The sequence below is a fragment of the Myotis myotis genome, unplaced genomic scaffold (assembly GCF_014108235.1).
Source record: "Myotis myotis isolate mMyoMyo1 unplaced genomic scaffold, mMyoMyo1.p scaffold_m19_p_28, whole genome shotgun sequence".
In the NCBI taxonomy this organism is placed as follows: Eukaryota; Metazoa; Chordata; class Mammalia; order Chiroptera; family Vespertilionidae; genus Myotis; species Myotis myotis.
This window is the reverse complement of record NW_023416333.1, coordinates 2,967,057-2,990,453: the sequence shown is the minus strand read 5'-3', so window position 1 is coordinate 2,990,453 and position 23,397 is coordinate 2,967,057. Positions and strand designations below refer to the sequence as shown.

At 56.5% G+C, this 23,397-nt stretch overlaps 1 protein-coding gene across 4 annotated transcripts; it reads right to left on the bottom strand.

Annotated features, from left to right (window-relative positions):
• LOC118649297 (cytoplasmic tRNA 2-thiolation protein 1-like) lies at window positions 1-22,922 on the bottom strand. 4 transcript variants are annotated; one of them, XM_036296204.1, is made up of 7 exons: window positions 22,795-22,922; window positions 21,024-21,572; window positions 4,719-4,781; window positions 3,911-4,082; window positions 1,578-1,831; window positions 1,296-1,432; window positions 1-637 (listed from the first exon to the last, which is right to left on the bottom strand). In XM_036296204.1, exons 2-7 carry the CDS (start codon window positions 21,529-21,531, stop codon window positions 485-487), a joined length of 1,287 nt encoding a protein of 428 aa, XP_036152097.1. In that variant the 5' UTR covers window positions 21,532-21,572; window positions 22,795-22,922; the 3' UTR covers window positions 1-484. The 4 variants fall into 4 exon arrangements, with proteins under 4 accessions (XP_036152097.1, XP_036152100.1, XP_036152101.1 ...); XM_036296207.1 differs by lacking the exons at window positions 21,024-21,572; window positions 22,795-22,922 and adding an exon at window positions 5,806-6,098; XM_036296208.1 differs by lacking the exons at window positions 21,024-21,572; window positions 22,795-22,922 and adding an exon at window positions 4,936-4,983.
• Between the last annotated feature and the right edge of the window lie 475 nt (window positions 22,923-23,397).

Genomic DNA, 23,397 nt, shown 5'->3' with positions numbered 1-23,397 from the left:
TAGGATTATTCCATTTTTATTATTATTCGTCTGGTTTACAGAGACGCTAAGCGTTTTGAAAACTGTCTTCTTCGGAATATGTTGCCAAGTTTGGTGCCTTCATGCTCCCGCCTCTGTGTCTAAGGGTGATGATGCTATGGGGGTGGGGAGAGAACATCTGAGGGACCCTCTGGGAGAGGGAAGTTCTGAGCCAGGGGTTAGGACCAGGATGCTGGGGGCCTGAACTCCCAATAAATAGAATAATGCCTGGGTCTGAGGGAGGAGGGGCCGGGGGCCTGGACCCCTGGGTCTGAGGGAGGAGGGAGCTGGGGGCCTGGACTCCTGGGTCTGAGGAAGGAGGGAGCTGGGGGCCTGGACTCCTGGGGCTGAGGGAGGAGGGAGCTGGGGGCCTGGACTCCTGGGGCTGGGAGAGGAGCCACTGGTCTTGAGTGGAGAGAGCAGGCCTGGGCAGCAGGTGGGCATCCGTATTCCCTCACACTGGCGATCACGCGCTCAGAATGGTTTGCTGGATCCAGTCGTAGTACTCGCAGAGGTTGGTGTAGACTCCGGGGTAGCCAGGCAGGGCACAGCGCTCCATCCCCCAGGACACCAGGCCCTGGAGTTTCCCGTTGCACACCAGGGGTCCTCCGGAGTCTCCCTGAGGGGGACAGACCCCAATGGAGACACCCGTGAGCGGACGGGCAGAGCCATGTGCATAGAGAAAAGGCGGAGATGGGGAGGCACATGGCTGGTACCTGGGAGGGTGGGGGGTGGGTGGTGGGGTGGAAAGACTGCAGACATCAGCCCCAGGGTTGGGTCCCTTCCTTCCCTCTTTGGTCCCTGCTGTCTCGGGGCCTCACGGAGACCCCCTTCGTCTTAGCTGTGTCTCTAGAAAACTGTATGTGGCTCATCACACACACCCCCCCCTCCCCCTGACGCTGGAGCCATCTCCCGGGGATGGAGTAAGATGCCCGGAGGCCTGAGCACAGATTCCCAGGTGCACGGTCAGGACAAGGACAGCAGCGATCAGAGCCGCGTGCAGGCACCGCTCGGCGCTCTTTCCACTGACCATCTCGTCTGATCCGCCAGCTGCTCTGAGCGGTGCAGCCTCCGCTGGACAGAGGGGGAAACCGAGGCACAGAGGGATTAGGTCCGTTCCCACAGCTCACAGCTGGGAGGCCGCCCGGCTATTCTAATCGCTCAAGGCCTTGGGTGCTCCTGAGGTCCTTTTGCATTGAAGTCCCGGCCCCTGAGCCACTCCCCCTCCCCCTACCCCCGTCCCCCCAACTTCCTCGGGCTCTCACCCTGGGCCTCACCTGACAAGAGTCCTTCCCGCCTTCCGGGATTCCCGCGCAGACCATGCCCGCGGTGATGGCGCCGGGGTAGGCCTGCTGACATTGCTGACGAGAGGTGATGCTGATGTTTACGCACTGCAGAGCGTTGGGGTACCTGGCTGGGGAGGCACTGAGTGGTCAGGAACTTGGGGTCTAGCCTCCACCAGGCACCCTGGAATGTGGGGACCCACCGCCTCCTCCCTCGGACCCGGAGCCCCGCCCCAGCCCCCAGCTCGCTCCTTTCCAGGGGGCAGGAGTCCTCACCCATGGGGCTGGACGTGGTGCCCCAGCCGGACACGTGGCAGGGTGTCTGTGGGCTGGCGCAGGTCCTGGCCACGGCGATGGGCCTGACCGCGCTCCCCAGCCGAGCCGGCCGCTCCAGCTGCAGCAGCATCAGGTCGTTGTCGTGGGTCCGAGGGTTGTACTGGGGATGTGGCACCTGGCGGGCCACGCGCAGCACCTGCTGGGTGGCCTCGCGCCTCTTCAGGTTGTGCTTGCCCAGCGCGACCCGAAGGATCCTGGCCCAGGACCCGCGAGAGGAGGCTGCTCACGATCGGACCCGGAGACACCGCCCCACGCGCCAGCCCGGCTCCCTCTGCCTGGGGACTGGGCACTTGCTGGGTATCCTTTCTCCGCCCAGGCCCGTCCGCCCCCTCCTCCCGTGAGCTGTGCTCTGGCTTCTGGCTGGGGGAGGTGAGGCGATGGGTGGGAGTTCTTGGCCGGGGCCAGGTTCTCTGCTCTGTGTTCTACGCCAGACTCGAGGCTACGGCTCCAGGCTCTCAATCTGAATCGATATTCTGGAATAGGCTCCAGGGAGCCTCCCTCCCCGTTCTCGCCTGGCCTCTGGGTTCCCGACCTTTGGAATTGTGGAATCTAAGCTGGGACTGGGGTTCTAGATGGAGTGTGGGTTGTGGCACCCTTTCTAGATACTGGCGGGGCAGGCTGAGGGGTCTGTTTTGAGCTCTGCACGATGGCTTGAATCTGGGTTCTAGATGTTGATTTGAGCTTTCAGTTTTGGGGCAGGGGGAGGATGCTGTACGGACTGATAGATTAAGACCCTAGTTGTGGCCCTGGCTGGTTTGGCTCAGTGGATAGAGCATCGGCCTGTGGACTGAAGGGTCCTGGGTTCAATTCCAGTCAAGGGCACATGCCCGGGTTGTGGGCTCGATCCCCAGTAGGGGGACATGCAGGAGGCAGCCGATCAATGATTCTCTCTCATCATTGATGTGTCTATCTCTCTCTCCTTCTCCCTTCCTCTCTGAAATCAATTTAAAAAAAAATACCCAAGCTGTAGATTTTGGATGTTGATATGAGCTCTAGTTTCTAGGTTGAGTTTTGGTTCTTGCTTCAGCTCTGGCTTTGGACAGTGGGTGGAGCTTTGTGCTGCCGTTGGGCTTAGGGTTCTAAACATCGGTCTGAGGTCTTGATTCTGGGCTGGGCTGTTCATGTCGAATCACTGGTTTGTCCGGGCTCTTGGTTCTTGACTGTGGTCTGAGCCCTTGGCCTCTGGTTGGGCTCTGGGTTCTAGAATGAGCTCCCGGACTCACGTGTCTAGACGCTGGTTTGCATTCTGGGCTTCGCATCCTAGACGCTGGGCTGAGTTCTGCCCTCTAGGTTCTAAAGCAGTGGTTCTCAACCTTCCTAATGCCGCGACCCTTTAATACAGTTCCTCATGTTGTGGTGACCCCAATTTCATTGTTACAAATTGAACATAATGAAGGCATAGTGATTAATCACAAAAACAATATGCAATTATATATGTGTTTTCCGATGGTCTTAGGCGACCCCTGTGAAAGGGTCTCTCGACCCCCAAAGGGGTCGCGACCCACAGGTTGAGAACCGCTGTTCTAAAGGGAATTTCCATTTATGGCATTGGACCTGGTTGGTAGGCCAGAGCTTTCATTGGAGGCCTGGGTTCTAGGTTTAGGTGCAGAAGCTTAGAGGGGTGATGAGTTCTGCGTGGGGCTTCGGATTAATGTCTGAATTCTGGGATCTAGACACTGGGTTGGGGTCTGGGTTCTAGGCTGCTCAATGAGGAGCTGTAGACTCTGGACTACTAAACATTGGATCTAGAATGGGCTCCCGGCCCTGCTTCTACCCTACTCTCTGAGCTGTATGTCCCAGCTCTAAGTGGGGGTCCGAATTTATGGCTGGATTGCAGGTCCTGAACCAGGCTCTGGATTCTACCTAGGCAGTGTTCTGTCTGAGACGGGGCCCCGAGTTCCTAAAGGTAGATCGTGCCCCAAATTCAACCACCCACGTAGAATGGGCTCCTAATCTTGGTCTCTGTGTGGGCCCCGGCCTCCGTAGGGATCTTGAGGTTACGCAGTTGGTTCTAGGTTCTGTGGGGGGCCTCCACGCTGGCGTACAAGGGGTTCTAAACTCTCCATCTGCTCTCAGAATCTAAACCGAGTTCAAGGTGCGTGGCTAGATTCCATACGCGGAGCTGTGTCTGTGGTTCTAGGCTCTTGTCTAGACCCCAAACCTGGACCCAGCTGCTCCGTTGGCTCTGCACAGGGGTCCAGGGTTCTCGGCTGAGCTCTGGGCCTCCAAACTGGAGGCCACTTGGCATAGGCGTAGGGGAGGGCGCCACTCACGGGCGGGAGCAGTGGGCGGCGGTGATGGCCCAGTGTTCTGACAGCAGGACCGCTCCGCAATGCAGGCGATGGGCGAGGCCGGCCAGCAGGGCTGCCTGCCACGGCTGGGAGTGCTGGATGCAGGAGTAGCCACCGATTATTTTGTTCTTATCCTCTTGGCTCTGGGCCCCGGCTAGGAACAGGCAGGGGTTGGGTGGGAAGAGCAGGTGAGCACATGCCCTCCAGTGCCCAGCAATCGAGGATCTCCAGGACCCAACCTCCCCACTTTCTTTGCTTAACCCTTGACCCACCGCCTCGGTCAGCCCCACCCACAGGGCCTCCATGTCTGCTCCAATGCAATAGGGAGCTTACTGATCCCCTCCCCATGATCTCACCCAGGGCCTTGCTATGTCTCCTGCCCTCAACGGCATTCTCCCACAGACACTTTCGATCTCAATACGCCCCTCAGTCCTCCCCTAGAACATTCAATGAGCTCCCTGTCCCATCCCCAAACTCCCCACTCCATGTGGCCCCCCGGGTCCCATGATCTGTCCCCACACTCACTCCATTCTCTACACCACATCCCTGCCACCCCATCGTCACCCCCACCAGCATTTGGGAGCACCCTATGCCCTAAAACTGCGATGTCACCACAAGTCAGCTCTCAGGCCCTGCTCCAGCCCATCCCTCAGCCCTGATTTCCAAACTACAGCCCCCCTCTCCTCCTCACCAGGTCACCCATGAGCATCCTGGCCCCCAGGACCCGTTGCCCCTCCTTTCTCAGCATCTCCGGGGCACCTCCTACCCCTGACCCAACTGCTTATCTTACCTAGAGCCCAGATCTGAAGTGCGGTCAGCAGGAGGAGCATCCTGGGGACCCGGGGGTTGGGTTCTGGCAAAAAAAACAGAGAGAAAGTGAGAGAGAAAGAGGCTGCGTCAGGCCCAGAGGCCGAGGGCCAGAGGCAGCGAGAGCCTCTCACAGGGAGACCAAGACCCTTAGAGACATGGATCCCGGGTCCTTGGCGACTTGAAGGGAGGATGCTGACCAAGGAGCACGTCCGGCCTTGATGTCTTCCTGGGAGGAGGAAGTGGGGATGGTGTCTCACCTCCCAGTCACTCTGTAGATCCCTTTTATCCCTGGTCTGGGCAGTTGGCCCTGCCCAGCTTCCCCCCTCCCCTCCCCCCTCCCGCCCTTCTCCTAACATTTTATTAATTGCTTAGTTCCCATTCCAAGACTCCCGGGTACCATCTCCTCCCTCCCTCTCTGGCCAGAAAAGCAGCCACAATTGTTAATGTGAACCTGCCCGCCCCATAAAGGTGTTAGGATCTGGAAGGGATCCAGGGAAGGGACCCCAGGGCAGGGCGGATGGGGTGAGGGTGGAGGGGCTCTGAGGAAGGCGCTGGGAGGGGCTGCGAGAGGGAGGGACAGAGGCTGGAAATGTACCTGAAGGTGGAGAGACAGGGAAAAGAGCTAAGACAAATACAGGCCCAGAGAGAAGTGGGAGAGGCAGAGCTGAGAGGGACGGGGACAGGGGAGGCAGATGGACAGAGACAAGACGGGGTGGGAGGCACAGAGAGAGATGCGTGGAGAGGTCAGAGTGGAAAAGCTGAGCCAGAAGCAGAGAGAACAGGGAAGAAGGTGCAGAAAGTATGGGAAGGGACACAAAGAGAGAGAGAAAAGAGGGGTCCCCCTTCCCCCCAAACACACAGGTGCTGAATGAGAGCAGTGATGATAGAGGGAGATGTGAGTGGTGGATGCAAGACAGGTGATGGGGACATGGACAGGGGAAGCAGTGGAAGGTGACACAGCAGAGAGAGAGGCAGGAGGCGGGGAGGCGGCAGGCAGGGAGCCAGCAGGAGCGGGAGGTACAGGAGGCACCTGGGACTGGCCAGGCCTGTCTCCCATGCTTTCTCACTCTGTGGTCCTCGCAGTCCTGGGAGGTGAGGGAGCTGGATCCCGGGCAGGGACGGGGAGGCTCTGTGCCCGGGGACACAGGAAGCCATGGAGACCCAGAGAGAGGGAGACAGGGACGCAGAGAGAACTGGAGAGAGAGCGGTGAGATGACAGAAGGTTCCAGGAAGCCCGAGGTGGGGAGCCCTGGGTTTGGGGAGCCCGTCCTAACTGGGAGCAGGGCCTCGGTGGCCAGCCCCTCCCCCAGCCTCTTAAAGTCCCTAATGACTGCAATTTGTCTCAGGGCCTGAGCAGCCCCGCCCCGGACCACCACGCGGTGACTCAGGAGGCCGCCTCTCTATTTTCTCCCTCCTTCCCTCCCTGGCCGGCCCAGGGCTGGCTCCCAAAACACTTTTCCTCGCCTGTGCCCGGGCTGCTCTGAGCTGAGCCTGCCTCTGCCTGCACATGGGGACCGCTCGGTGCCGCCTCCGGACCCCCACACACCACCTGTGCCCTGGGCAGGTCTGCTTCCCGCCAACCGGCCCCACGGAGGGGGCGCCCTGCTTTGTGCTGAAGGCCTTGGCTGGGGCCCTGGTGACACAGAAGGGCCCTTTTTTTGTTATTGTTGTTGTTTTTTTTAAAATATATTTTTATTGATTTCAGAGAGGAAGGGAGAGGGGAGAGAGAGAGAAACATCAATAATGAGAGAGAATCATTCATCGGCTGCCTCCTGCACACCCCACACTGGGAATTGAGCCCCCAACCCAGGCATGTGACCTTGACTGGAATCAAACCCAGGACCTCGTGGTCCCTGGGATGATGCTCAACCCACTGAGCCACCACAGCCGGGCAACACCGAACCCCCCTTTGTAAAGAAAGAATTCTCTGGCTCGGCCAGTGCGGCCAGCGGTTGAGCGTGGACCCAGGAACCCAGAGATCTCCGGTTCAATTGCAGGCTGCGGTCTCGATCCCCAGTAGGGGCCACGCGGGAGGCAGCCTATTGCTGATGCTCCTCTTTCATCGATGTTTCTCTCTCTCGATCCCTCTCCCTTCCTCTCTTCCTAAAAATTTAGAATAAAAACATGTAAAAAAAGAAAGAATTCTCGGGGGGCAGAGAGGTGGGCGGCTCCAGGGGCCTGCTCTGTGATGAGGGACCAGTTCCGGGTCTTACACAGAGCTACGCCTGGGATGAAGTTCCATAGAAACACATGTGCACACACGTGCACACACACGCAGGCAGATGGACACATGTAAGCGATGGACGCGGGATAAAATCTGAGGCCTAGAGCCCTGCCCTGTGTGGCTCAGTCGGTTGGAGCTGGGTCCTGCACAGTGAAGGGTGGCGGGTTCGATTCCCTGTCAGGGCACCTACCTAGGTTTCGGGTTTGATCGCCCCTCAGTGCGCCTATGGGAGGCAACTGATGGATGTTTCTCTCACACATAGATGTCCTCCTCTCTCCCTTTCTCTCTCTAAAATCAATGAAAAACATAATCTCAGATGAAGATTTAAAAAAAAAAGAGAGATCTGGGGTCTAATAGTTGATGTCTGATAGAATTGTACCCCTGAAACCTGTATAATTTCATTAGCCAATGTCACCTCAATAAATTCAATTTAAAAAAGATTGGGCTCAAGCTGACCCTTGTGGATGACCTGGGTCTGAGGTTGGACCACAGTCAACTAGACGTCACCATCCGGGGAGGGGACACGGGACCCTGTGGACTGTTTGTGCAACGTCCTGTGAATCTATAACAGGGGTGGGCAACCCCTGACACGCGTGCCAAACATGGCACGCCAGTAACTTTTGCTGGCACGCGAAACCCTCTCTTATAATCTTCCATTTACAATGTTGACTCTTTGTGCTCAGTGATGAATTTTGTTAAGTCTCGTAATAGGAGTAGCCTGAGGGATGAAAGTAGTAGCTCGTGCATATCTCTGAAGGTCACGAAATATAAACCTGATGTAAAATCTCTGTCATCAGTGACGCAGCAGCAAAAGTCCCACTGATAATATCAAACAGAGTCGTAAAGTTTTCTGTCGGACTAGCAGTGTACATGTATACATTAAAAAATAACTGTATTGTTCATCATCATATACTGTGCTTTTGTCGCTCGAATGAATTTTATTATTTCTTCAAGGTTCTTCACATACGTACACCTTAAGAGATATCAAGTAGGTGTAACATGTTCTCAAAAAATTAGGGTGGGCAAGCAGAAGAATTTTGAGTCAGAGATTTTGCTGGTTTCGGCACGCACTCACAAAAAGGTTGCCCACCCCTGATCTATAAAAATTTCAGGATAAAGAGTTGGCTACATCACGGAACCTCCCGGTAAACACAAGCCCTTGACCCCGGTTTGAGGAGAAAGCTTTGCTCTGAGGGGCTCACGGGGACCCTCCACTGAGCTTGTCTCTAACCTCTCCCTCATCCTGAGAAGAACTCTCGGCTCAGGCAGCCTCATGGAGCCCACGGGAGCCGAGCAGGCCAGGGATGCAACCACATATAAGGCTCAGAACCGCCTTATCGCGGCCCAGCCCAGCCCTCGAGCCCCCTCAGGGCCACTCCCGCTTACTCACTCCTTTCTCGCCAGACTAAACTCTGCTCCCCACTCCACCCACCAGCTTAGCACAGTGTTGTTTGCCATGCCGTGGTGTTAATAAATATTTGATGAATGAATGAATGAATGAATGAATGAACATATGGCCACAGTCTTGCCTTCAAGGAGCTCACAGTCTGGTGGGAAAGGTCAATAGGGCCTCTGACGGGGGATGTTGGCCAAGGGCATGATGGAGCCTGGGGAGTGGGAAGACCCAGGTGGGTGTGCGAAGCTGGGGCCTGCGGATGAATAGGAGTTCGCCAGGGGGAGTGTGGCAGGGGTGGGAGGGAAGGGAGTGATTCTGAGGATAGTCCTGCAGGCAGGAGGAGGTGACGGAGCTCAGAGTGCTGGAGGGAGACCTGGCCAGGAGAAGCAAGAGGCCCGAGGGTGATTCTGAGCAGGGAACGGAAGAACCCTGAGGGTCCTCACTGCTGACTAGGTCTCGAGTTTAGGGGAGCTGTCTGGGTAGAGACAGCCATGGGGCGTTCCCAGGACAGATAGCACCAGAAGCCAGAGTGGGGAGCTGGTCTGAGGAGGCAGGATTGAGTGAGAGGGTTAGGGACCCCAAGGAAGGGCCCAAGTGGATGGGAGGAGGTTGCCCCTGAGGTGCAGGAAGTGGAGGGGTGAGAGGGAGCCAGGGACGAGCTAGAAGGAAAACCAGGAGAGAGAGGTGTCAGGGAATTGTGGGTAACTCTTTTTTTAAAATAAATATGTTCTTATTGATTTTGAGAGAGAGAGAAAGAAAGAGGGTGAGATAGAACATTGATGAGAGAGAAATACCAACATCCTGCATGCCCCCAGCTGGGGGTCAAGCCCGTGCAACCCGGGCATGTGCCCAGACAAGGAACTGAACTGTGACCTCTTGGTTCATAGGTCGATGCTCAACCACTGAGCCACACCAGCTGGGCGTAGATAACTCTTTAAGGAGGATGTGCATGGGGGGTCAAACACAGCTGGGCTGTTCAAAACTTTAAAAAAAAAAAATTACATTCTGGAAAGGGGGCAACCAGGAGAGAGAAAGTTAAAGAAATACAGGACATGCCCTAACCGTTTTTGGCTGAGTGGCTAAAGCGTCGGGCTGCGGACTGAAAGGTCCCAGGTTTGATTCCGGTCAAGGGCATGTACCTTGGTTGCGGGCACATTCCCAGTGAAGGGTGTGCAGGAGGCAGCTGATGGATGTTTCTCTCTCATCGATGTTTCTAACTCTCTATCTTTCCAGGTCTCCCTTCCTCTCTGTAAAACATCAATAAAATATATTTTAAAAAAAGAAAGAAATATCGGACATAATATGACAAGTTATGAGTGATATGAAAAAATAATAAGAATGCAGGGATGCCGAAACCGGTTTGGCTCGGTGGATAGAGCGTCGGCCTGCGGACTGAAGGGTCCCAGGTTCGATTCCAGTCAAGGGCATGTACCTGGGTTGCAGGCACATCCCCAGTAGTGGGTGTGCAGGAGGCAGCTGATTGATGTTTCTCTCTCATCGATGTTTCTAACTCTCTATCTCTCTCCCTTCCTCTCTGTAAAAAATCAATAAAATATATTTTTTAAAAAAAAGAATACAGGGAGGAGGGCAGGGGCAGGGAAGTCCTGATGAGGGGAACTTCGAACAATGGTTTAAAGGTCATTGGGAAGTGAGCCATGGGGATCTCTGGGGGAAGATTGTCCCAGGCTGAGGGAGCAGCCGGTGCAAAGGCCTTGAGGTGGGAGAAGGAGTCCTGGTGTGTCCGGGAACCAGAGGGGAGGCCGTGTCACTGGGGCAGAAAAAAAAAAAAAGGGCAGTGAGATTATGGGAAGTCTGGGCTCCATGAGACAGGGGCTATCTCGTCCCCATTTTACAGACAGGGAAACTGAGGCTGAGAGAGGGGAAGTGGTTTGCCCAAGGTCATCCAGCTGGTAGATGCAGGAGGAAGCATTCCAACTCCAGGACTAGCTGAACCTCTGCTTCACTCTCCCAATCTTTGGAAATGAGGAGAGAGGAGTCAGTTCCATCTGAGCACTGATTTTTGTGCCAGCACTGTTTTATTTTGGGAGGTGGGGGGTGGGGGGAGAGCTTAAAATACAGGTAGTTATTTTCTCATAGTTATGGAGGCTAGACGTCCAAGTTCAAGGTGTGTCAGCAGGTTGAGGCCCCCTTCCCCATGTGGTCACAGAGTGCTGGTCCCAGTCTGCATCTCTCTGTCCAACGCTGTTTTAATGCATTTATTTTTTTTTGTACGTTAACTCCCCGAACCCTTCCCATGGTCCCGTGAGAAAGGGACTCTTGTTATCCTCAATGCACTGAGGAGGAAGCGGGGTCACCCGCCCAAGGTTACACAACACTCAGCGGTGGCACCGTGATCCGATGAACCCCTTCGGAGAGCTCACAACCCCAGGGAGTGAGATGCCCCAGAACAAAGGGGCAGATGGTGCAACCACCCAGAGTGGTGGGATTGGCCCCAGACAGGAGCCCCACAGACACCACCTCTTCCATTGTTCCAGGAAGGAAGGAGGAAAGGGCGGCTGGGGTGGCAGGTGGGGTGTGGGTCAGGTGGCAGGAAGTGGAGGGAGGGCCTGTTGGGCTGCTTCTGTTTCCTCTGGGGAGACGGGAAGACCAGGAACCATTACATCTCCTGAGAGGCCTGGGCAGGTGGGGTGGGGGCAGGGATGACTGTAGAGAACATGCCAGGTGAAGTGGGCCAGCAGGAATGGACAGAGGAGCCATCTGAGCAGTTGGTTGACTTTGTTGTTGTTGTTGGTTTTCTCCAGGGAAGAACAGGCAGATGTCGGGCTGTGTGATGGTGGGGCAGGTGCTGAGACAGGGAAGCTGAGGATGGGGGTGGGGGGTTCACAAAGGGGTGGACTGTGGGGCAGAGGAAGTGGAGACAGAAGGGGCTTGGAGGGGAGGCTGCATGAGAAGGGTCAGAGTGTCTCTGAGGTGGAAAAACAGGTAGGACGGAGCCACCCACAACACTAGGAGGCTGTGGTCAGGGAGTGGGATGTGGGATTTGGTGGTTTCAGAGGTGGAGCCCTTCTGGATGGAGATAGGGGCCGGAGTGTGACCGTGAGAATGGGTGACAGCCCGACGTGGTCTCCAGCCATGTGCACGTAGGGCTACTGCCCAACCCGGGGGTCAGCGCCCGAGTCCCGGGGTCAGCGGATGCCCGCCTCCGCCTCCAGTTATAACAAAAATAAAAATTTAAAGGCCAGGCAGGTTGCCAAGGGCTTTGCATACATTATCGCATTTAATCCTCAAGACAGCTTCCTGAGGCTGGAGACTCTCTCATTAGTACGTGCGTGACATGTGAGGAAACCGGGAAGACAGAAGTCACTTGTGCAAGTGGCGTTGTCTGGGCCAGAACCGCGATGGCCGGTCGCCGGGCTGTTTGTTGTCTGAGCCTGGGAAAGCCTGGCGTGAGGGCGTCTGCAATGAGCACACAGCCCCTCATCTGTCATCTGCAAGTTCTCGGTGGACAATTTTCCCAGTACCTACCGCCCACGTGCTGTGTCTCGCCGGATTCCCCCATCCGCCCTGTGAGATGCATGCAAACACACTCCCGTTCGACAGATGAGGAAACAGAGAAATGTGGTCAGTTGCCCAACGTCGCCTGGTGAGCAGGTGGGGGAGCTGGGATTCGAACCCCAGCCCGGCTGTCTCAATGCCTCTCTCTGCTGCTGACCTTGTGCGTCTCTGATTACCCAAACTCCCTTTGGGTAATCTCTCTGTGGCCTTTGAGCCAACACCTGTGTCTGCTACGTGCCAGGCGGCATCTGTGTGCGCACCTGGGCACCCCTGATGCCAAGTCAACAGCCGACAAACATCTCGGCCTCACCTCCCGCCGTGGCTGCGTCCCACTGTTTTTGTTTAGGCTCCATGGTATCCCCCCTCCCTCCCTTCCCACCCCCCCCCCCCCGTCTTCCCCTTGCCAGTAAATGATCCTCTTCCTAGTGGCCCTGGCTCCCACCTCCCACTTTGACAATTCTAGTCACCGCGGCTCCAAAATAGATGGCGAATCACCCACTTACCTCCTGTCACCTGCTCTCATGCAAGCCACCTGGACAGGTACAACAGCATCCGACTTGGTCTGGCTGCTTCTACATTCGACCCCTGTCCCCACCTCCCCCCCGCCCCCCAACCCCTACCCCCCACCAAGTCAATGTGTCCTTAAAACACACAATATATCTTGTCAAAACCTGCTTAAAACCCATCTGTCATTTCCCACTGCAATTGTAAGGGAACTGAAATGCCCCAGGGGCACCCCGAGCCTGGCTTATGTCCATCTCCCCCACCTCGCCACTCCGCCAGGCCCTGTGCCTCTGGCCCCTTGGGCTTCTTCGATTACCTTGACATGGTAGGTGCCTTCCCACCTCAGGGCCTTTCTTTACCTTTGCTGTTTCCTCTGCCTGGGACATGCTTCCTACCACTCTGCCTGTGACCCTCCTTCAAATCTCAGCGGGAAGGTCGCCCTCTGACCACCTTGGCAAGAGCAGATATCCCCTTCTGCTTCCTTCGTAGCTTCGCTGGTGGCCTCCTGTCTACACCTGATTTCGACCTATCGTTGCTTTATGTGTTTGCTTCCTTGTTTGTTGTTGTTGTTGTTTTTCTCGAGGGTGCGTGTCCCCGTTGAATGTCCCTCCTGCTTTATGTACTTGATGTGTAGTCAGACTCGACACTCTGTGTGTCAGCTCGGACAAGGGTGGGCGGTTCTGCCTGCTTTATCTGCTTCTGTGCCTGGGTGCATAGTAGGTGCGCTGTAAAACGCTCATGAAATGCCCTAGCCAGTTTGGCTCCGTGGATGGAGCGTCGGCCTGTGGACTCAAGGGTCCCAGGTTTGATTCCGGTCAAGGGCATGTACCTGGGTTGCGGGCACAGCCCCCGTAGGGAGTGTGCAGGAGGCAGCTGATCGATGTTTCTCTCTCATCAATGTTTCTAACTCTATCCCTCTCCCTTCCTCTCTGTAAAAAAATCAATAAAGTATATTCTTTAAAAAATGCTCATGAAATGAAGAAACGGATCTGTAACTAGAACTGAAGCTTCATGAGGGCAGGGACCGTGCCTAACATGTTCACTGCTGCGTTCCGGGAGCCCGATCCCATACTTGCCTGTGGCGGGGGCTCTATGGACACAGGCGATGAGTGAGATGATCACGGAGCCTTCTCTCCAGAAGGTCTGCGTCCACCGCCTCTACCTCTTCAGACCTGACAGGAACCTCCAACTAGCGGGCCCTGGGAGAGCGTTCATGGGGGGAGTCGGGGAGACTGGGCCCCAAATACTTGCAGGGAGGAATGTTTCTGACTCTAGTGGATGGTGCCCCAGGGCAATGGGTCCCATCCAGCCGGTCCTTCCCAGGGTCGCTTGGGTGTAAGTAGGGACTGCATTCACCTAGGCCACAGACCTCAGCAACAGCCCGGCTCCCCGCAGACCCGGGCCTCCCGCTCAGCAACACCCTGCCCGCCCTCCGTGCGGACTGTGGCCGTCTCCCTCCGCAGGGCTCTCCCATGTGTACCGTGGCCGGCTGCCTGGCTGCCAGACACCTTTGCTTCCGCTCGGTCTGCTTCGTAGAGACTTCTCTTGCATGTGGGTTTGTGTGGAAACTCTTGTGCTTACAAAACACACCCTAAAGTTTATTTAGCAGGATTTCCACCCAACCCTTGGCGAGGGCTTCGTAAATAGGCCTCGTATCTGAGCCCAGCCACTCCCACGCCCTGGCCACGGCCTGTTTGGGCTGCTCCCTGGCCTCCTGGACACGGTCTGAGAGGATCGTTCTGACACCCGGGGCAGCCCTGTCTGCCCTAAACTCTCCCCAGTGCCCCATAAGCCAAGCTGAACTGAACACGCACAGGTGCAGCAGCACTCTGACCCCTCTCGGCGGGGAGGGGGCCTGGCCACCCTTGTCGGCTCCTCCTGGCCATCTTGAGCCAGGAGCAGCCCTTCCATTCTGCACAGGTTCTCCGTGCTCCGGGGCTGGCATGCCCGAAATCCTTTGTGCCGGCCATTCTCTCGTTCCCCTCCCATCCCTTTCCGTGATCATTCTTATTTATTTACTTATTATTATGTGTGTGTTTTTTAAAATACATTTTATTGATTTTTTACAGAGAGGAATAGAGAGTTAGAAACATCAATGAGAGAGAAACATTGATCAGCTGCCTCCTGCACGCCCCCCACTGGGGATGTGCCCGCAACCAAGGTACATGCCCTTGACCGGAATCGAACCTGGGACCCTTCAGTCCGCAGGCCGACGCTCTATCCACTGAGCCAAACCAGCCAGGGCCCATGCTCATTCTTACCTTCTGGGTCCTGGGTAGAGCACTATCTCACATTTCACGAGACCCCACACTGAGCTGAGCACCCCACCTCTGGGGGTGGGAGGAAGGGAGAAAGGAAGGGGAGGGGAAACAGAGGCCCAAACGGTCAGTTATTGAAATCAACCAAGATCTCTAAAGCCAGGGCCCTTTTAATAGTCATGTGGCTGATGACATGTTTGCTTCGGATAAACATCTTTGAAATGGACGCCTCGGCAATCCAAGCAGAAGTTAGGCACTTACTCTCCACCCAGGAGAGAACCCAAGGGTCAGGACTTACCCTGCACCCATGCATGCTTCTACCCCCTGATTTAGCACCCTATGTATTCTGCTTATTTTTCCCCTTTCCCTTTGGGCCTCTCCCACGGGGGCAGGTTTTTGCTTTGGTTGCTGCTGTCACAAATTAAATGCTCAATAAACGTTTGTGGGATGCATGAATGAACACACAGCTCTTGAGGTCAAGGAAGGTTTCCCCTGTTCATGTGGGGCCTTAAGGTTTCTGCCAGCCTGTGCCCCTCCCCTTGGAGGCTGGCTCAGGCCAGGGGAGGAAATCAGAGTTCCCCATGAAGGCAGCGGCCAGCCCATGCACAGGCATGGGCACAGTGACCCCTTGTGGTCAGGGCTGAGAATAGCATCTTCCCCAGCTCCCAAGGGGGACCCTCATGTCTAGCACATGTGGATTGAAGAGTGGTTGGGCTTGAAGCCGGATAGGCTGAAAGTGTAACAGACACACCGGATTTCAAAAACTCAGCAAAAGAAAAAGAAAAATTAAAAATTAAAAAAATTGGTTACATATTTTGGATATAGTCAAATAAAATGTTATTTAAGTGTCACCTGTTGCACCCTGGCCAGTGTTGCTCAGTAGCTGGAGTGTCGGCCCAGGCACCCAAGGGTCGCAGGTTCGATTCCTGGTGGAGGGCACATGCCTGACTTGCAGGTTCAATCCCTGGCCCCTGTCTGGGTGTTAAAAAATTAAATGTCACCTGTTCCCCCCTTTTATAATCTATTAGAAAAAAAATAAAATATGACTCTTAGAACCTTTAAAATTACAGCCTTGGCTGGGTAGCTCAGTTGGTTAGAGCACCATGCCCACACGTAAGGTTTTGGGTTCAATCCCAGGTCAGGACACATACAAGAAGCAACCAATGAGTTCATAAATAAGGGGAACAACATATCGATGTCTCTCCCAAATCAATCAATCAATAAAAATGAAAAAAAGAAACTTTATCATTACATATAGGATCCACACCATATTCCCATTGAATAACACTGCCCTAAAGTACAATAGAAATCTAACCCGACGCCCACCTCCTGGTGGGAGGGAGAAACTCAGTTGAACAGAAGGGAAAAGGTCCCTTGCCCAAAGCCATAGGTGAGTCAGAGGCCCACCGACAAGGACCCAGGTCCCCGGCTTCCAGCAGGCAGCACAGCAAAAGAGTCCTGTGTCCCACCTCCTTCACTGAGCCACAAGCTTATCCTTTGTAGAATCGGGGACCAACCCCCGCCCATCACGCCTCTGAGCTAACACGGGAAGAATGCTCTGTAGCGCCCGCAGCCCAGGAGCCATCCCATTGTGGTAACTATGGTATCAGGTGGGTACCAGACCTCTTGGAGGTGGGGGAACACTTCGTAAGGTACATTAATGTGTAATCACTGTGTTATGCACCTGAAATGAATATGATTTGTATGTCAACTGGAATTGAAAGATAAGCATTCTTTTTAAAAAAGGCATCCCAATCGACCTTGATCATCTTGCGCCCCCTATAGTCCACTGTCCTCACTGCAGCTGGAGTGAGCTTTTTTTTTTTTTTTTTTTTTTTTTTTTTTAAATATATTTTATTGATTTTTACAGAGAGGAAGGGAGAGGGATAGAGAGTTAGAAACATCGATGAGAAAGAAACATCGATCAGCTGCCTCCTGCACACCCCATACTGGGGATCGAGCCCGCAACTAAGGTACATGCCCTTGACCGGAATTGAACCCGGGACCTTTCAGTCCACAGGCCTACGCTCTATCCATTGAGCCAAACCGGTTAGGGCTGGAAATCAGATCTTGACCTCTTTGGTGGAAAGCCGCCCGATGGTTTACCATCACTCTTAGGCTCCATGCAAATAGGTCTTGCCTCTGCAGACCCTGCACAGCCCACCCTGGCTACTGCTTCACCTCATCTGCTGCTGTTCTTCCTATGCACTCTGCTCGGGACACAGTTCCCTGCTGTCCCCTGGATCACCAAGCTTACTCCCACCTCCCGCGGTTCCCTCACCCGGGAAGCTCTTCCCTTTGCTTTATTCTGCTCTCGGCTCATATGCCACCGCTTCCAAGAGGCCTTGCCCTGACCCCTGTGGAGACTGGCTCTTGCCACCCATCCCTCTCTCCTTATCCCACTTTAGTTGTTGCCTTCACCACGACTTGACATGGTTTATTGGCTTATTGTCTGTGCCTCCCAGAATGTGAACTTCAGAAAGGGAGGGGCTTTCGTCTTCTGTTCACTGCAGTATTCCTAGCACCTTGAGGAACTCCTAGCACCTGACACACAGGTCACAGACAAGGGGCTCAATAAACATGTGTTGAATGAATTCTTAATGTTAATACTTGATTCGCTCACGGAAGAGGCAGGGTACCTGGTCCCTGTCCTCCAGCCCAATCTATATATATAAAAGGCTAATATGCAAAGTGTCCCCTCGGGAGTTTGACCGGAGACCCGAGTTCAATTGCTCGCTATGACGTGTGCTGACCACCAGGGGGCGGTGCAGAATGGAGGAAGGCCCAGGCCGGCAGCCAGAAGGCCCCCATCAGCCCTGATTGCTGGCCAGGCCTAGGGACCCTACCTGTGCATGAATTCCATGCACCGGGCCTCTAGTCTAATTAGAAAAAGATGAGACCCAAAGAGTGTGCATGGCCACACCAGAGGGCTGGATCCAGGAGATGGGGTCTGGGTGGGGTGGGAGGAGAGAGTCAGGAGGCCTCCAGGAGGACCCTGGAGGATTTGAGCAGGAAGAGGGGAAAGAGAGGGCATTCCTGACAAGACACCAGCCCAGCAAAGCTTGGAGGTGGGAACACCAAGTCTCCCTTAGGGGTCTCACACCTGGGGGACTAGCAGGACAGTAACCCTGAAACCCAGAGCCCCTGGTGGCCAAACCTTAAGGTGAGCAACCAAGTCCTCACAACAGTGCTTTGATGGGGGGGCGGAGGGGCGGGGGGGAGCGGCTCTGATTCCATTTTCAGAGGCGGCAACTGAAGACCAGAGAAGTCAAGTCACAGACCCAGGCTCACTGAGCTGGGCCTCCAAAGCGGAGGAGGTCTGGGGAGCTCACCCAGCGGCGCCTCACCCATCACAGACACCAGGAGGGATTCGGGTGTGAGGGGGTGGGGCCCATTCCCTGGTCTTGAAGAGCCCCAGGCAGACCCTGGTGTGACCCCCAGCTCGGTCCCTCCCCAGCCAGGTGACCCCAGGCCAGGTTCCGCCCTTCAGGCTACAGCCAATGAGATTGTGCAATTGATGAGAGGGGGCGGGCCTGCAGGGTGCAGCAGGGCCCAGAGAAGCACCGTGATGACGGAGCCGGGTGCGCCCATCAAGTCAGGCGGCTTTGTTTATCCCGCTCCAGCAGGGGTTCTCAACCTTCCTCATGCCGCGACCCTTTCATACAGCTCCTCATGTGGTGGTGACCCCCAACCAGAAAATTATTTTCGTTGCTACTTCATCACTGTAATTTTGCTACTGTTATGAATTGTCATGTAAATATCTGATATGCAGGATGTATTTTTATTGTGACAGATTGAACATAATGAAAGCATAGTGATTCATCACAAAAACAATATGTAATTATATGTGTGTTTTCCGATGGTCTTAGGCGACCCCTGTGAAAGGGTCGTTGGACCCCCAAAAGGGTCGCGACCCACAGGTTGAGAACCGCCGCTCTACAGGCAAACAGGAAACGCCTGCGCACAGTAGGTGCTCGGGAAGGTAGCAGAGATGTGAGGCAAGCCCCCCAGGCCCACCCCCAATTCCCACTTGCTCAGGAGTGGAAAGTTGTTCAGCCCCTCCTCCCTCAGACCCTGGAGCCCAGGTCCCCAGCTCCTGCAGGGTCAGAGGTAACCGGTCGTGTCCCCCTCCCAGAAGCCCTGGGCAAAGGTCACTCGGATTTATTCACAGTGTCATTTACAGGCGCTCCTTGGTCGGGTCCCAGTGGAGAACTGGGGTCCCTAGAAGGTGGGGACAGCGGGAACGGCTTCGCGGGCTGGGGGCTGGACCTGCTCCCTCTCCTGCGAAGTCCCCGTCGCCGGCCCCACCTCGTCCCGCCCCCGACGGCCCTGGCCGATGGCCAGGCGGGGCCGGCCGCGGTCCAGGCCGTCCAGGAGGGCGCAGGCCTGGCAGAGCGCGCGGCTGGCCAGCGCCCCGCAGCGGGAGCAGGCGCCGGCGGGCGGGGGCCGGGCGGCCGGGGCCAGCGCCAGGCGCTCGGCCGAGTGCACCAGGTCCAGCACCGCCGACGGCCGCGCCGCCTCCAGCAGCTTGAGCAGGTGGCGCGCGTGGCCGCGGAAGGCCTCGGGCGCGTACACGCACTCCTCGGAGAAGTAGTCCAGGCGGCGGAAGTGCGCGTACAGCACCACCTCCTTCTGCGAGGCCAGCTGCAGCGGGCGGCAGCGCGGCAGGGCGCCCCCCTCGCCCGGGGAGCCCAGGCCCCCGCCCCGGGCCAGCCGGCCCGCGTCGCCCCGCAGGAAGTTCATGAGCACCGTCTCCGCCATGTCGTCCGCGTTGTGGCCTGCGGGAGAGACGGGGAGCCGGTCAGGGAGGGCGCAGGGGCGCTGCTGGTCATGGGGACCCGGGGGCGCAGGGGGTGGGGAGCAGAAGGGTGAGAAAGGGAGAGGACAGGCCCCCGTGGAGCCACCTGGGACGCCCTCACTGTCACCCACCTACCGGGCCGGGCAGGCCCTGTGCTGGACGCGCCCTGACGGAGGGAGTAACAGTGCTTTCAGCTGCAGATGTCATTCCAGCCTCAGTGTCAAGTGCACTCAGGCTGCACAGCGAAAGTCAAGGGCACTTTATGGAGACTCTCAACAGGCTGCTGACACAGTGCCCCTGGGGCTGCAGGTCGCGGGGAAAGTGACGGCACAGACAGTCACCAGAAACTGTAAGCTAAACGCCTACTGACTCTGCATTTTGTCATCATAGACTTTTCTATACAGTGAAACCCGGGTCTTCTCAGGGCGTCTCCATCGGCCCACATCCTCTCCGCAGGGCGTTTGGATGGGCTGTTTCCTCTGCTCAGAACACCTCTCCCAACCTCTATTCGCCCTTCACCTGTTACCCACGCAGCCTTCAGGCCTCCGCTCACTCCCAAACGCTCCCTTAACCCCCGCCTTTCTCCCTCCTCTAGGTCCCCCTGTTGCAAATTCGCAAAGCGTACTTTTCCTTAGCAGCGCCTCTCAGGTTGTAATTATGTTATGTGAGAGCCGGGCAGGAGCCGGCTGACTTGTGCACCATAACCGCAAACGTTTGTATCAGGGTCACTGCTTCTCGGCCTGTGGTCTAAGTGCTTCACACATAACGCACCTAACTCTCAGCATCCCCGGGACCCAGGCGTTATTAATATCCCCAACTTACAAAAGGGGACCGAGGCTAGGCGCTCAGCTAGAGGCTACATGGCCTGCATCTGGCGCACAGGAAGTGGTCAATAATTACTTGTTGAAGGGATGACTGGGAGGGGGTAAGAGAGAATGAGAGGCAAACCGAGAGAGAAAAGAAGTTAAAAGACACAGTTACGTGTCAGACTACAGATGGGAGACATCCCTGCACACTCCTTTTTGAGGGGAAACCTACAGAATGTCATTATTATTATTATTTTAAAATACATTTTTATTGATTTCAGAGAGAGAGGGAGAGACAGAGATAGAAACACCAATGATGAGCATCATTGATCGGCTGCCTCCTGCACGCCCCCTACTGGGGATTGAGCCCACAACTCAGGCATATGCCCTTGACCGGAATCGAACCCAGGACCCTTCAGTCCGAAGGCCAGCACTCTATCCACTGCGCCAAACCAGCCAGGGCTAGAATGTCATTCTTAAAATGCAGAGAACCACGGCCCTAGGCCCTAAGGGGACCCCTCCAGCCCTCTATTGGCCACTGTGTGTGCACCAAGGTGATGGCAGTGGTTCAAAAGCTCTCCACGCCTGCCCTGCCCCCTTGCAGGGGCCCGCACATACCAGGCCCCTGAGCCTTTGGGGGGCACGCACAGCCTTTTACTGAGATCCTCCCGGGTCTCCTTTTCATTTCCCGGGCATGCGCCTCAGCCCCCGTCAGGTCCGCCCTCGCCCGCGCATGCGCCCCTTCCTCCCACAGCGTCCCTCCTGCCGCGCGCATGCGCTCACCCGTCACGACATGAGTGGCTCCCACGAGGCGCGCCCCTTCCTCCAGCGCCCGCCGCCGCAGCACCCCGCAGAAGGTGCAGCAGGAGCGGCTGCGGCCCGAGCCGGCCGTGCTGCGGGCCACGGCGTCCATCGTCCAGCCCCCGAACAGGTCGGCGTAGGCCACGACGGTGAGCGGCAGCTCCCAGCGCGCCGCCTGGCGCCGCACGGCCGCCAGCGCCGCGTCCCGGTAGCCGCCGATGCCCTCGTCCACGGCCACCAGCCGCAGCGAGATGCCCAGGCGCGGCGCCAGCTCGCGCAGCACGTGCGCCAGCACCGTGGAGTCCTTGCCGCCCGAGGCCCCCACGGCCACCACGGCGCCGGGCGGCAGCAGGCGGCCCGCGACCACCGTGTGCAGCACCTCGGCCTCGAAGGCGGCGCAGAAGCAGGTGCCGCACAGCGCTTGGCCGGAGCGCGGGCGGCGGAGGGCGGCGCGGCCCTTGTGGCAGGAGGCGCACTGCGGGGCGGGCATCGCGGGGTCCGGGCGGGTGTGAAGGGTCCTCTTCTCCTGGACTAGAAGAGAAGGGAGGCGGGTTACGGGGTGGAACCGGATTGCGGGGTTGCCTCCTTGCAAGGCTGCCCGGAAAGCGCCCTGCCCGAAAGAGATCCGGGGAGTGTGCCGGTGGAGCAGGCCTCTGGGGATGGGGTGGCCTATACACACGTTCTGGCTTAAGGATTCTGCTCTGAGAGGCACAGTTTTCTCCATAAAGTCAGAGGCATCCTGCCCAGTCGCTTGTCTTCATCCTCTCATGCATCTCACCTCACTTCATGGCTGATGGCCTATGGGGGTGGGGGGGCGGGGGGGCTATAATCTGATAGAGGGAGCACCTTAATTAATCTGAAAGGTAATCATATTATTTTAAATCTCAAAACACATATACTTATGTGAATAGGGGTTTTTTCTTAAGTTTCCTTTTCTTTTCTAAAAATATATTTTTATTGACTTCAGAGAGGAAGGGAGAGAGAGAAACATCCATGATGAGAGAGAATCATGGATCAGCTGCCTCCTGCACGCCCCACACTGGGGATCGAGCCCACAACCCGGGCCTGTGCCCTGACCGGGGAGGAGGACAGGGTGATGAGAAAAGAGGAATGAAGAATGACGTTGAGGTTTTGGCCAAGATGATGGGACATTTAGTCGGGGAGTGGGAGGGGACGGACAACTAGGAACTCCATTGGGACATGTCAGGTTTGAAGTCCCTGTTAAGCGTCTTCCTTTCAGAGACTTTAGGGCCTCCAGGATGGGCCTGGCCCCTCCTCTGGGCTCCCAGAGCCGCTTGCATGCCTCATCCCAGCCCAGCCACGACTCTAGCTGTCGGTGACAGGCCTGACAGCCCACTGTGCGCTAACAGCAGGGCTGGCGTCCTCTCCACCACTGTCTTCCTCCACTTGCACAGGGTCTGGCACACAGTGTGGGCGCTCAGTAAATATCTGCAGGATGAGAGGCACGCGGACCCCTGGGAAGCCTGGGGATCGCTGCCTTGCCGGAGGATGGATAGATACTGTGTGACATCTATCATGACGGGGTTCTAGGGCAGAGAAGGGACTTCCCGGACGAACTACCGATTAGAGGCAGCGGCAGGGAGATGGTCGAACCCGACTTGGGGGAGGGGTGGGCGGGCAAGGGACAGGCGAACCGCAGTGTCCCACGTGGGGATCCTGGCCAGAAGGCCTGGGGATACAGGCGTTGGGAAATCACAAAGGCGAGTCACCACCCCTGGAGACCCTAACTCACCCAACACACCGCAACGAAGAGCGGCCGCCCACGGTCCCACCCGCCACGGGAGGAAATACGCAGAATGTGGCGCTGGGAGGGCCAAGCTGCTACACACGCGGAAGCCCCGCACGGAAGTGGCTCCGGGGACTACGACTCCCACAAGGCTGTAGGGCTGACTTGCCTACGACTCCCAGAACCCCATGCAACAACTTTCAAAGCACTTGTGGCCACTGGGCCAGCTCGGCCTACAACTCCCAGCAATCCTTGCGGCCCCTTGGGCTCTGCCTACCGCTTCCCAAATGCAATGCCCCGTTTCCTTTCTGCGCCTGCGCAGAGGCATGGGACGCAGACAAGCTGTGTGACAAGTGGCTGCGCCCGGCTGCGTCCGCATTATCTGCTTTTGTGGGATTATTATAGGCTTTTAATGGTTAGGGTGCATGATATGTCTCCCCTTTGAGGTGGGGTTGCAGGTGGAAGCTGAAGGTGGGAGTGCGGGGGTCGATCGCGAGGACAGCGCGTGCACAGGGCAGACTTTCCGAGGGTGGGGGCTCCTAGGGTCTGCGGATTGGTGGTGGTGGTGGTGAGGGAGGGCGGTCTCTGCTGCATGTCTGCGGATTGATT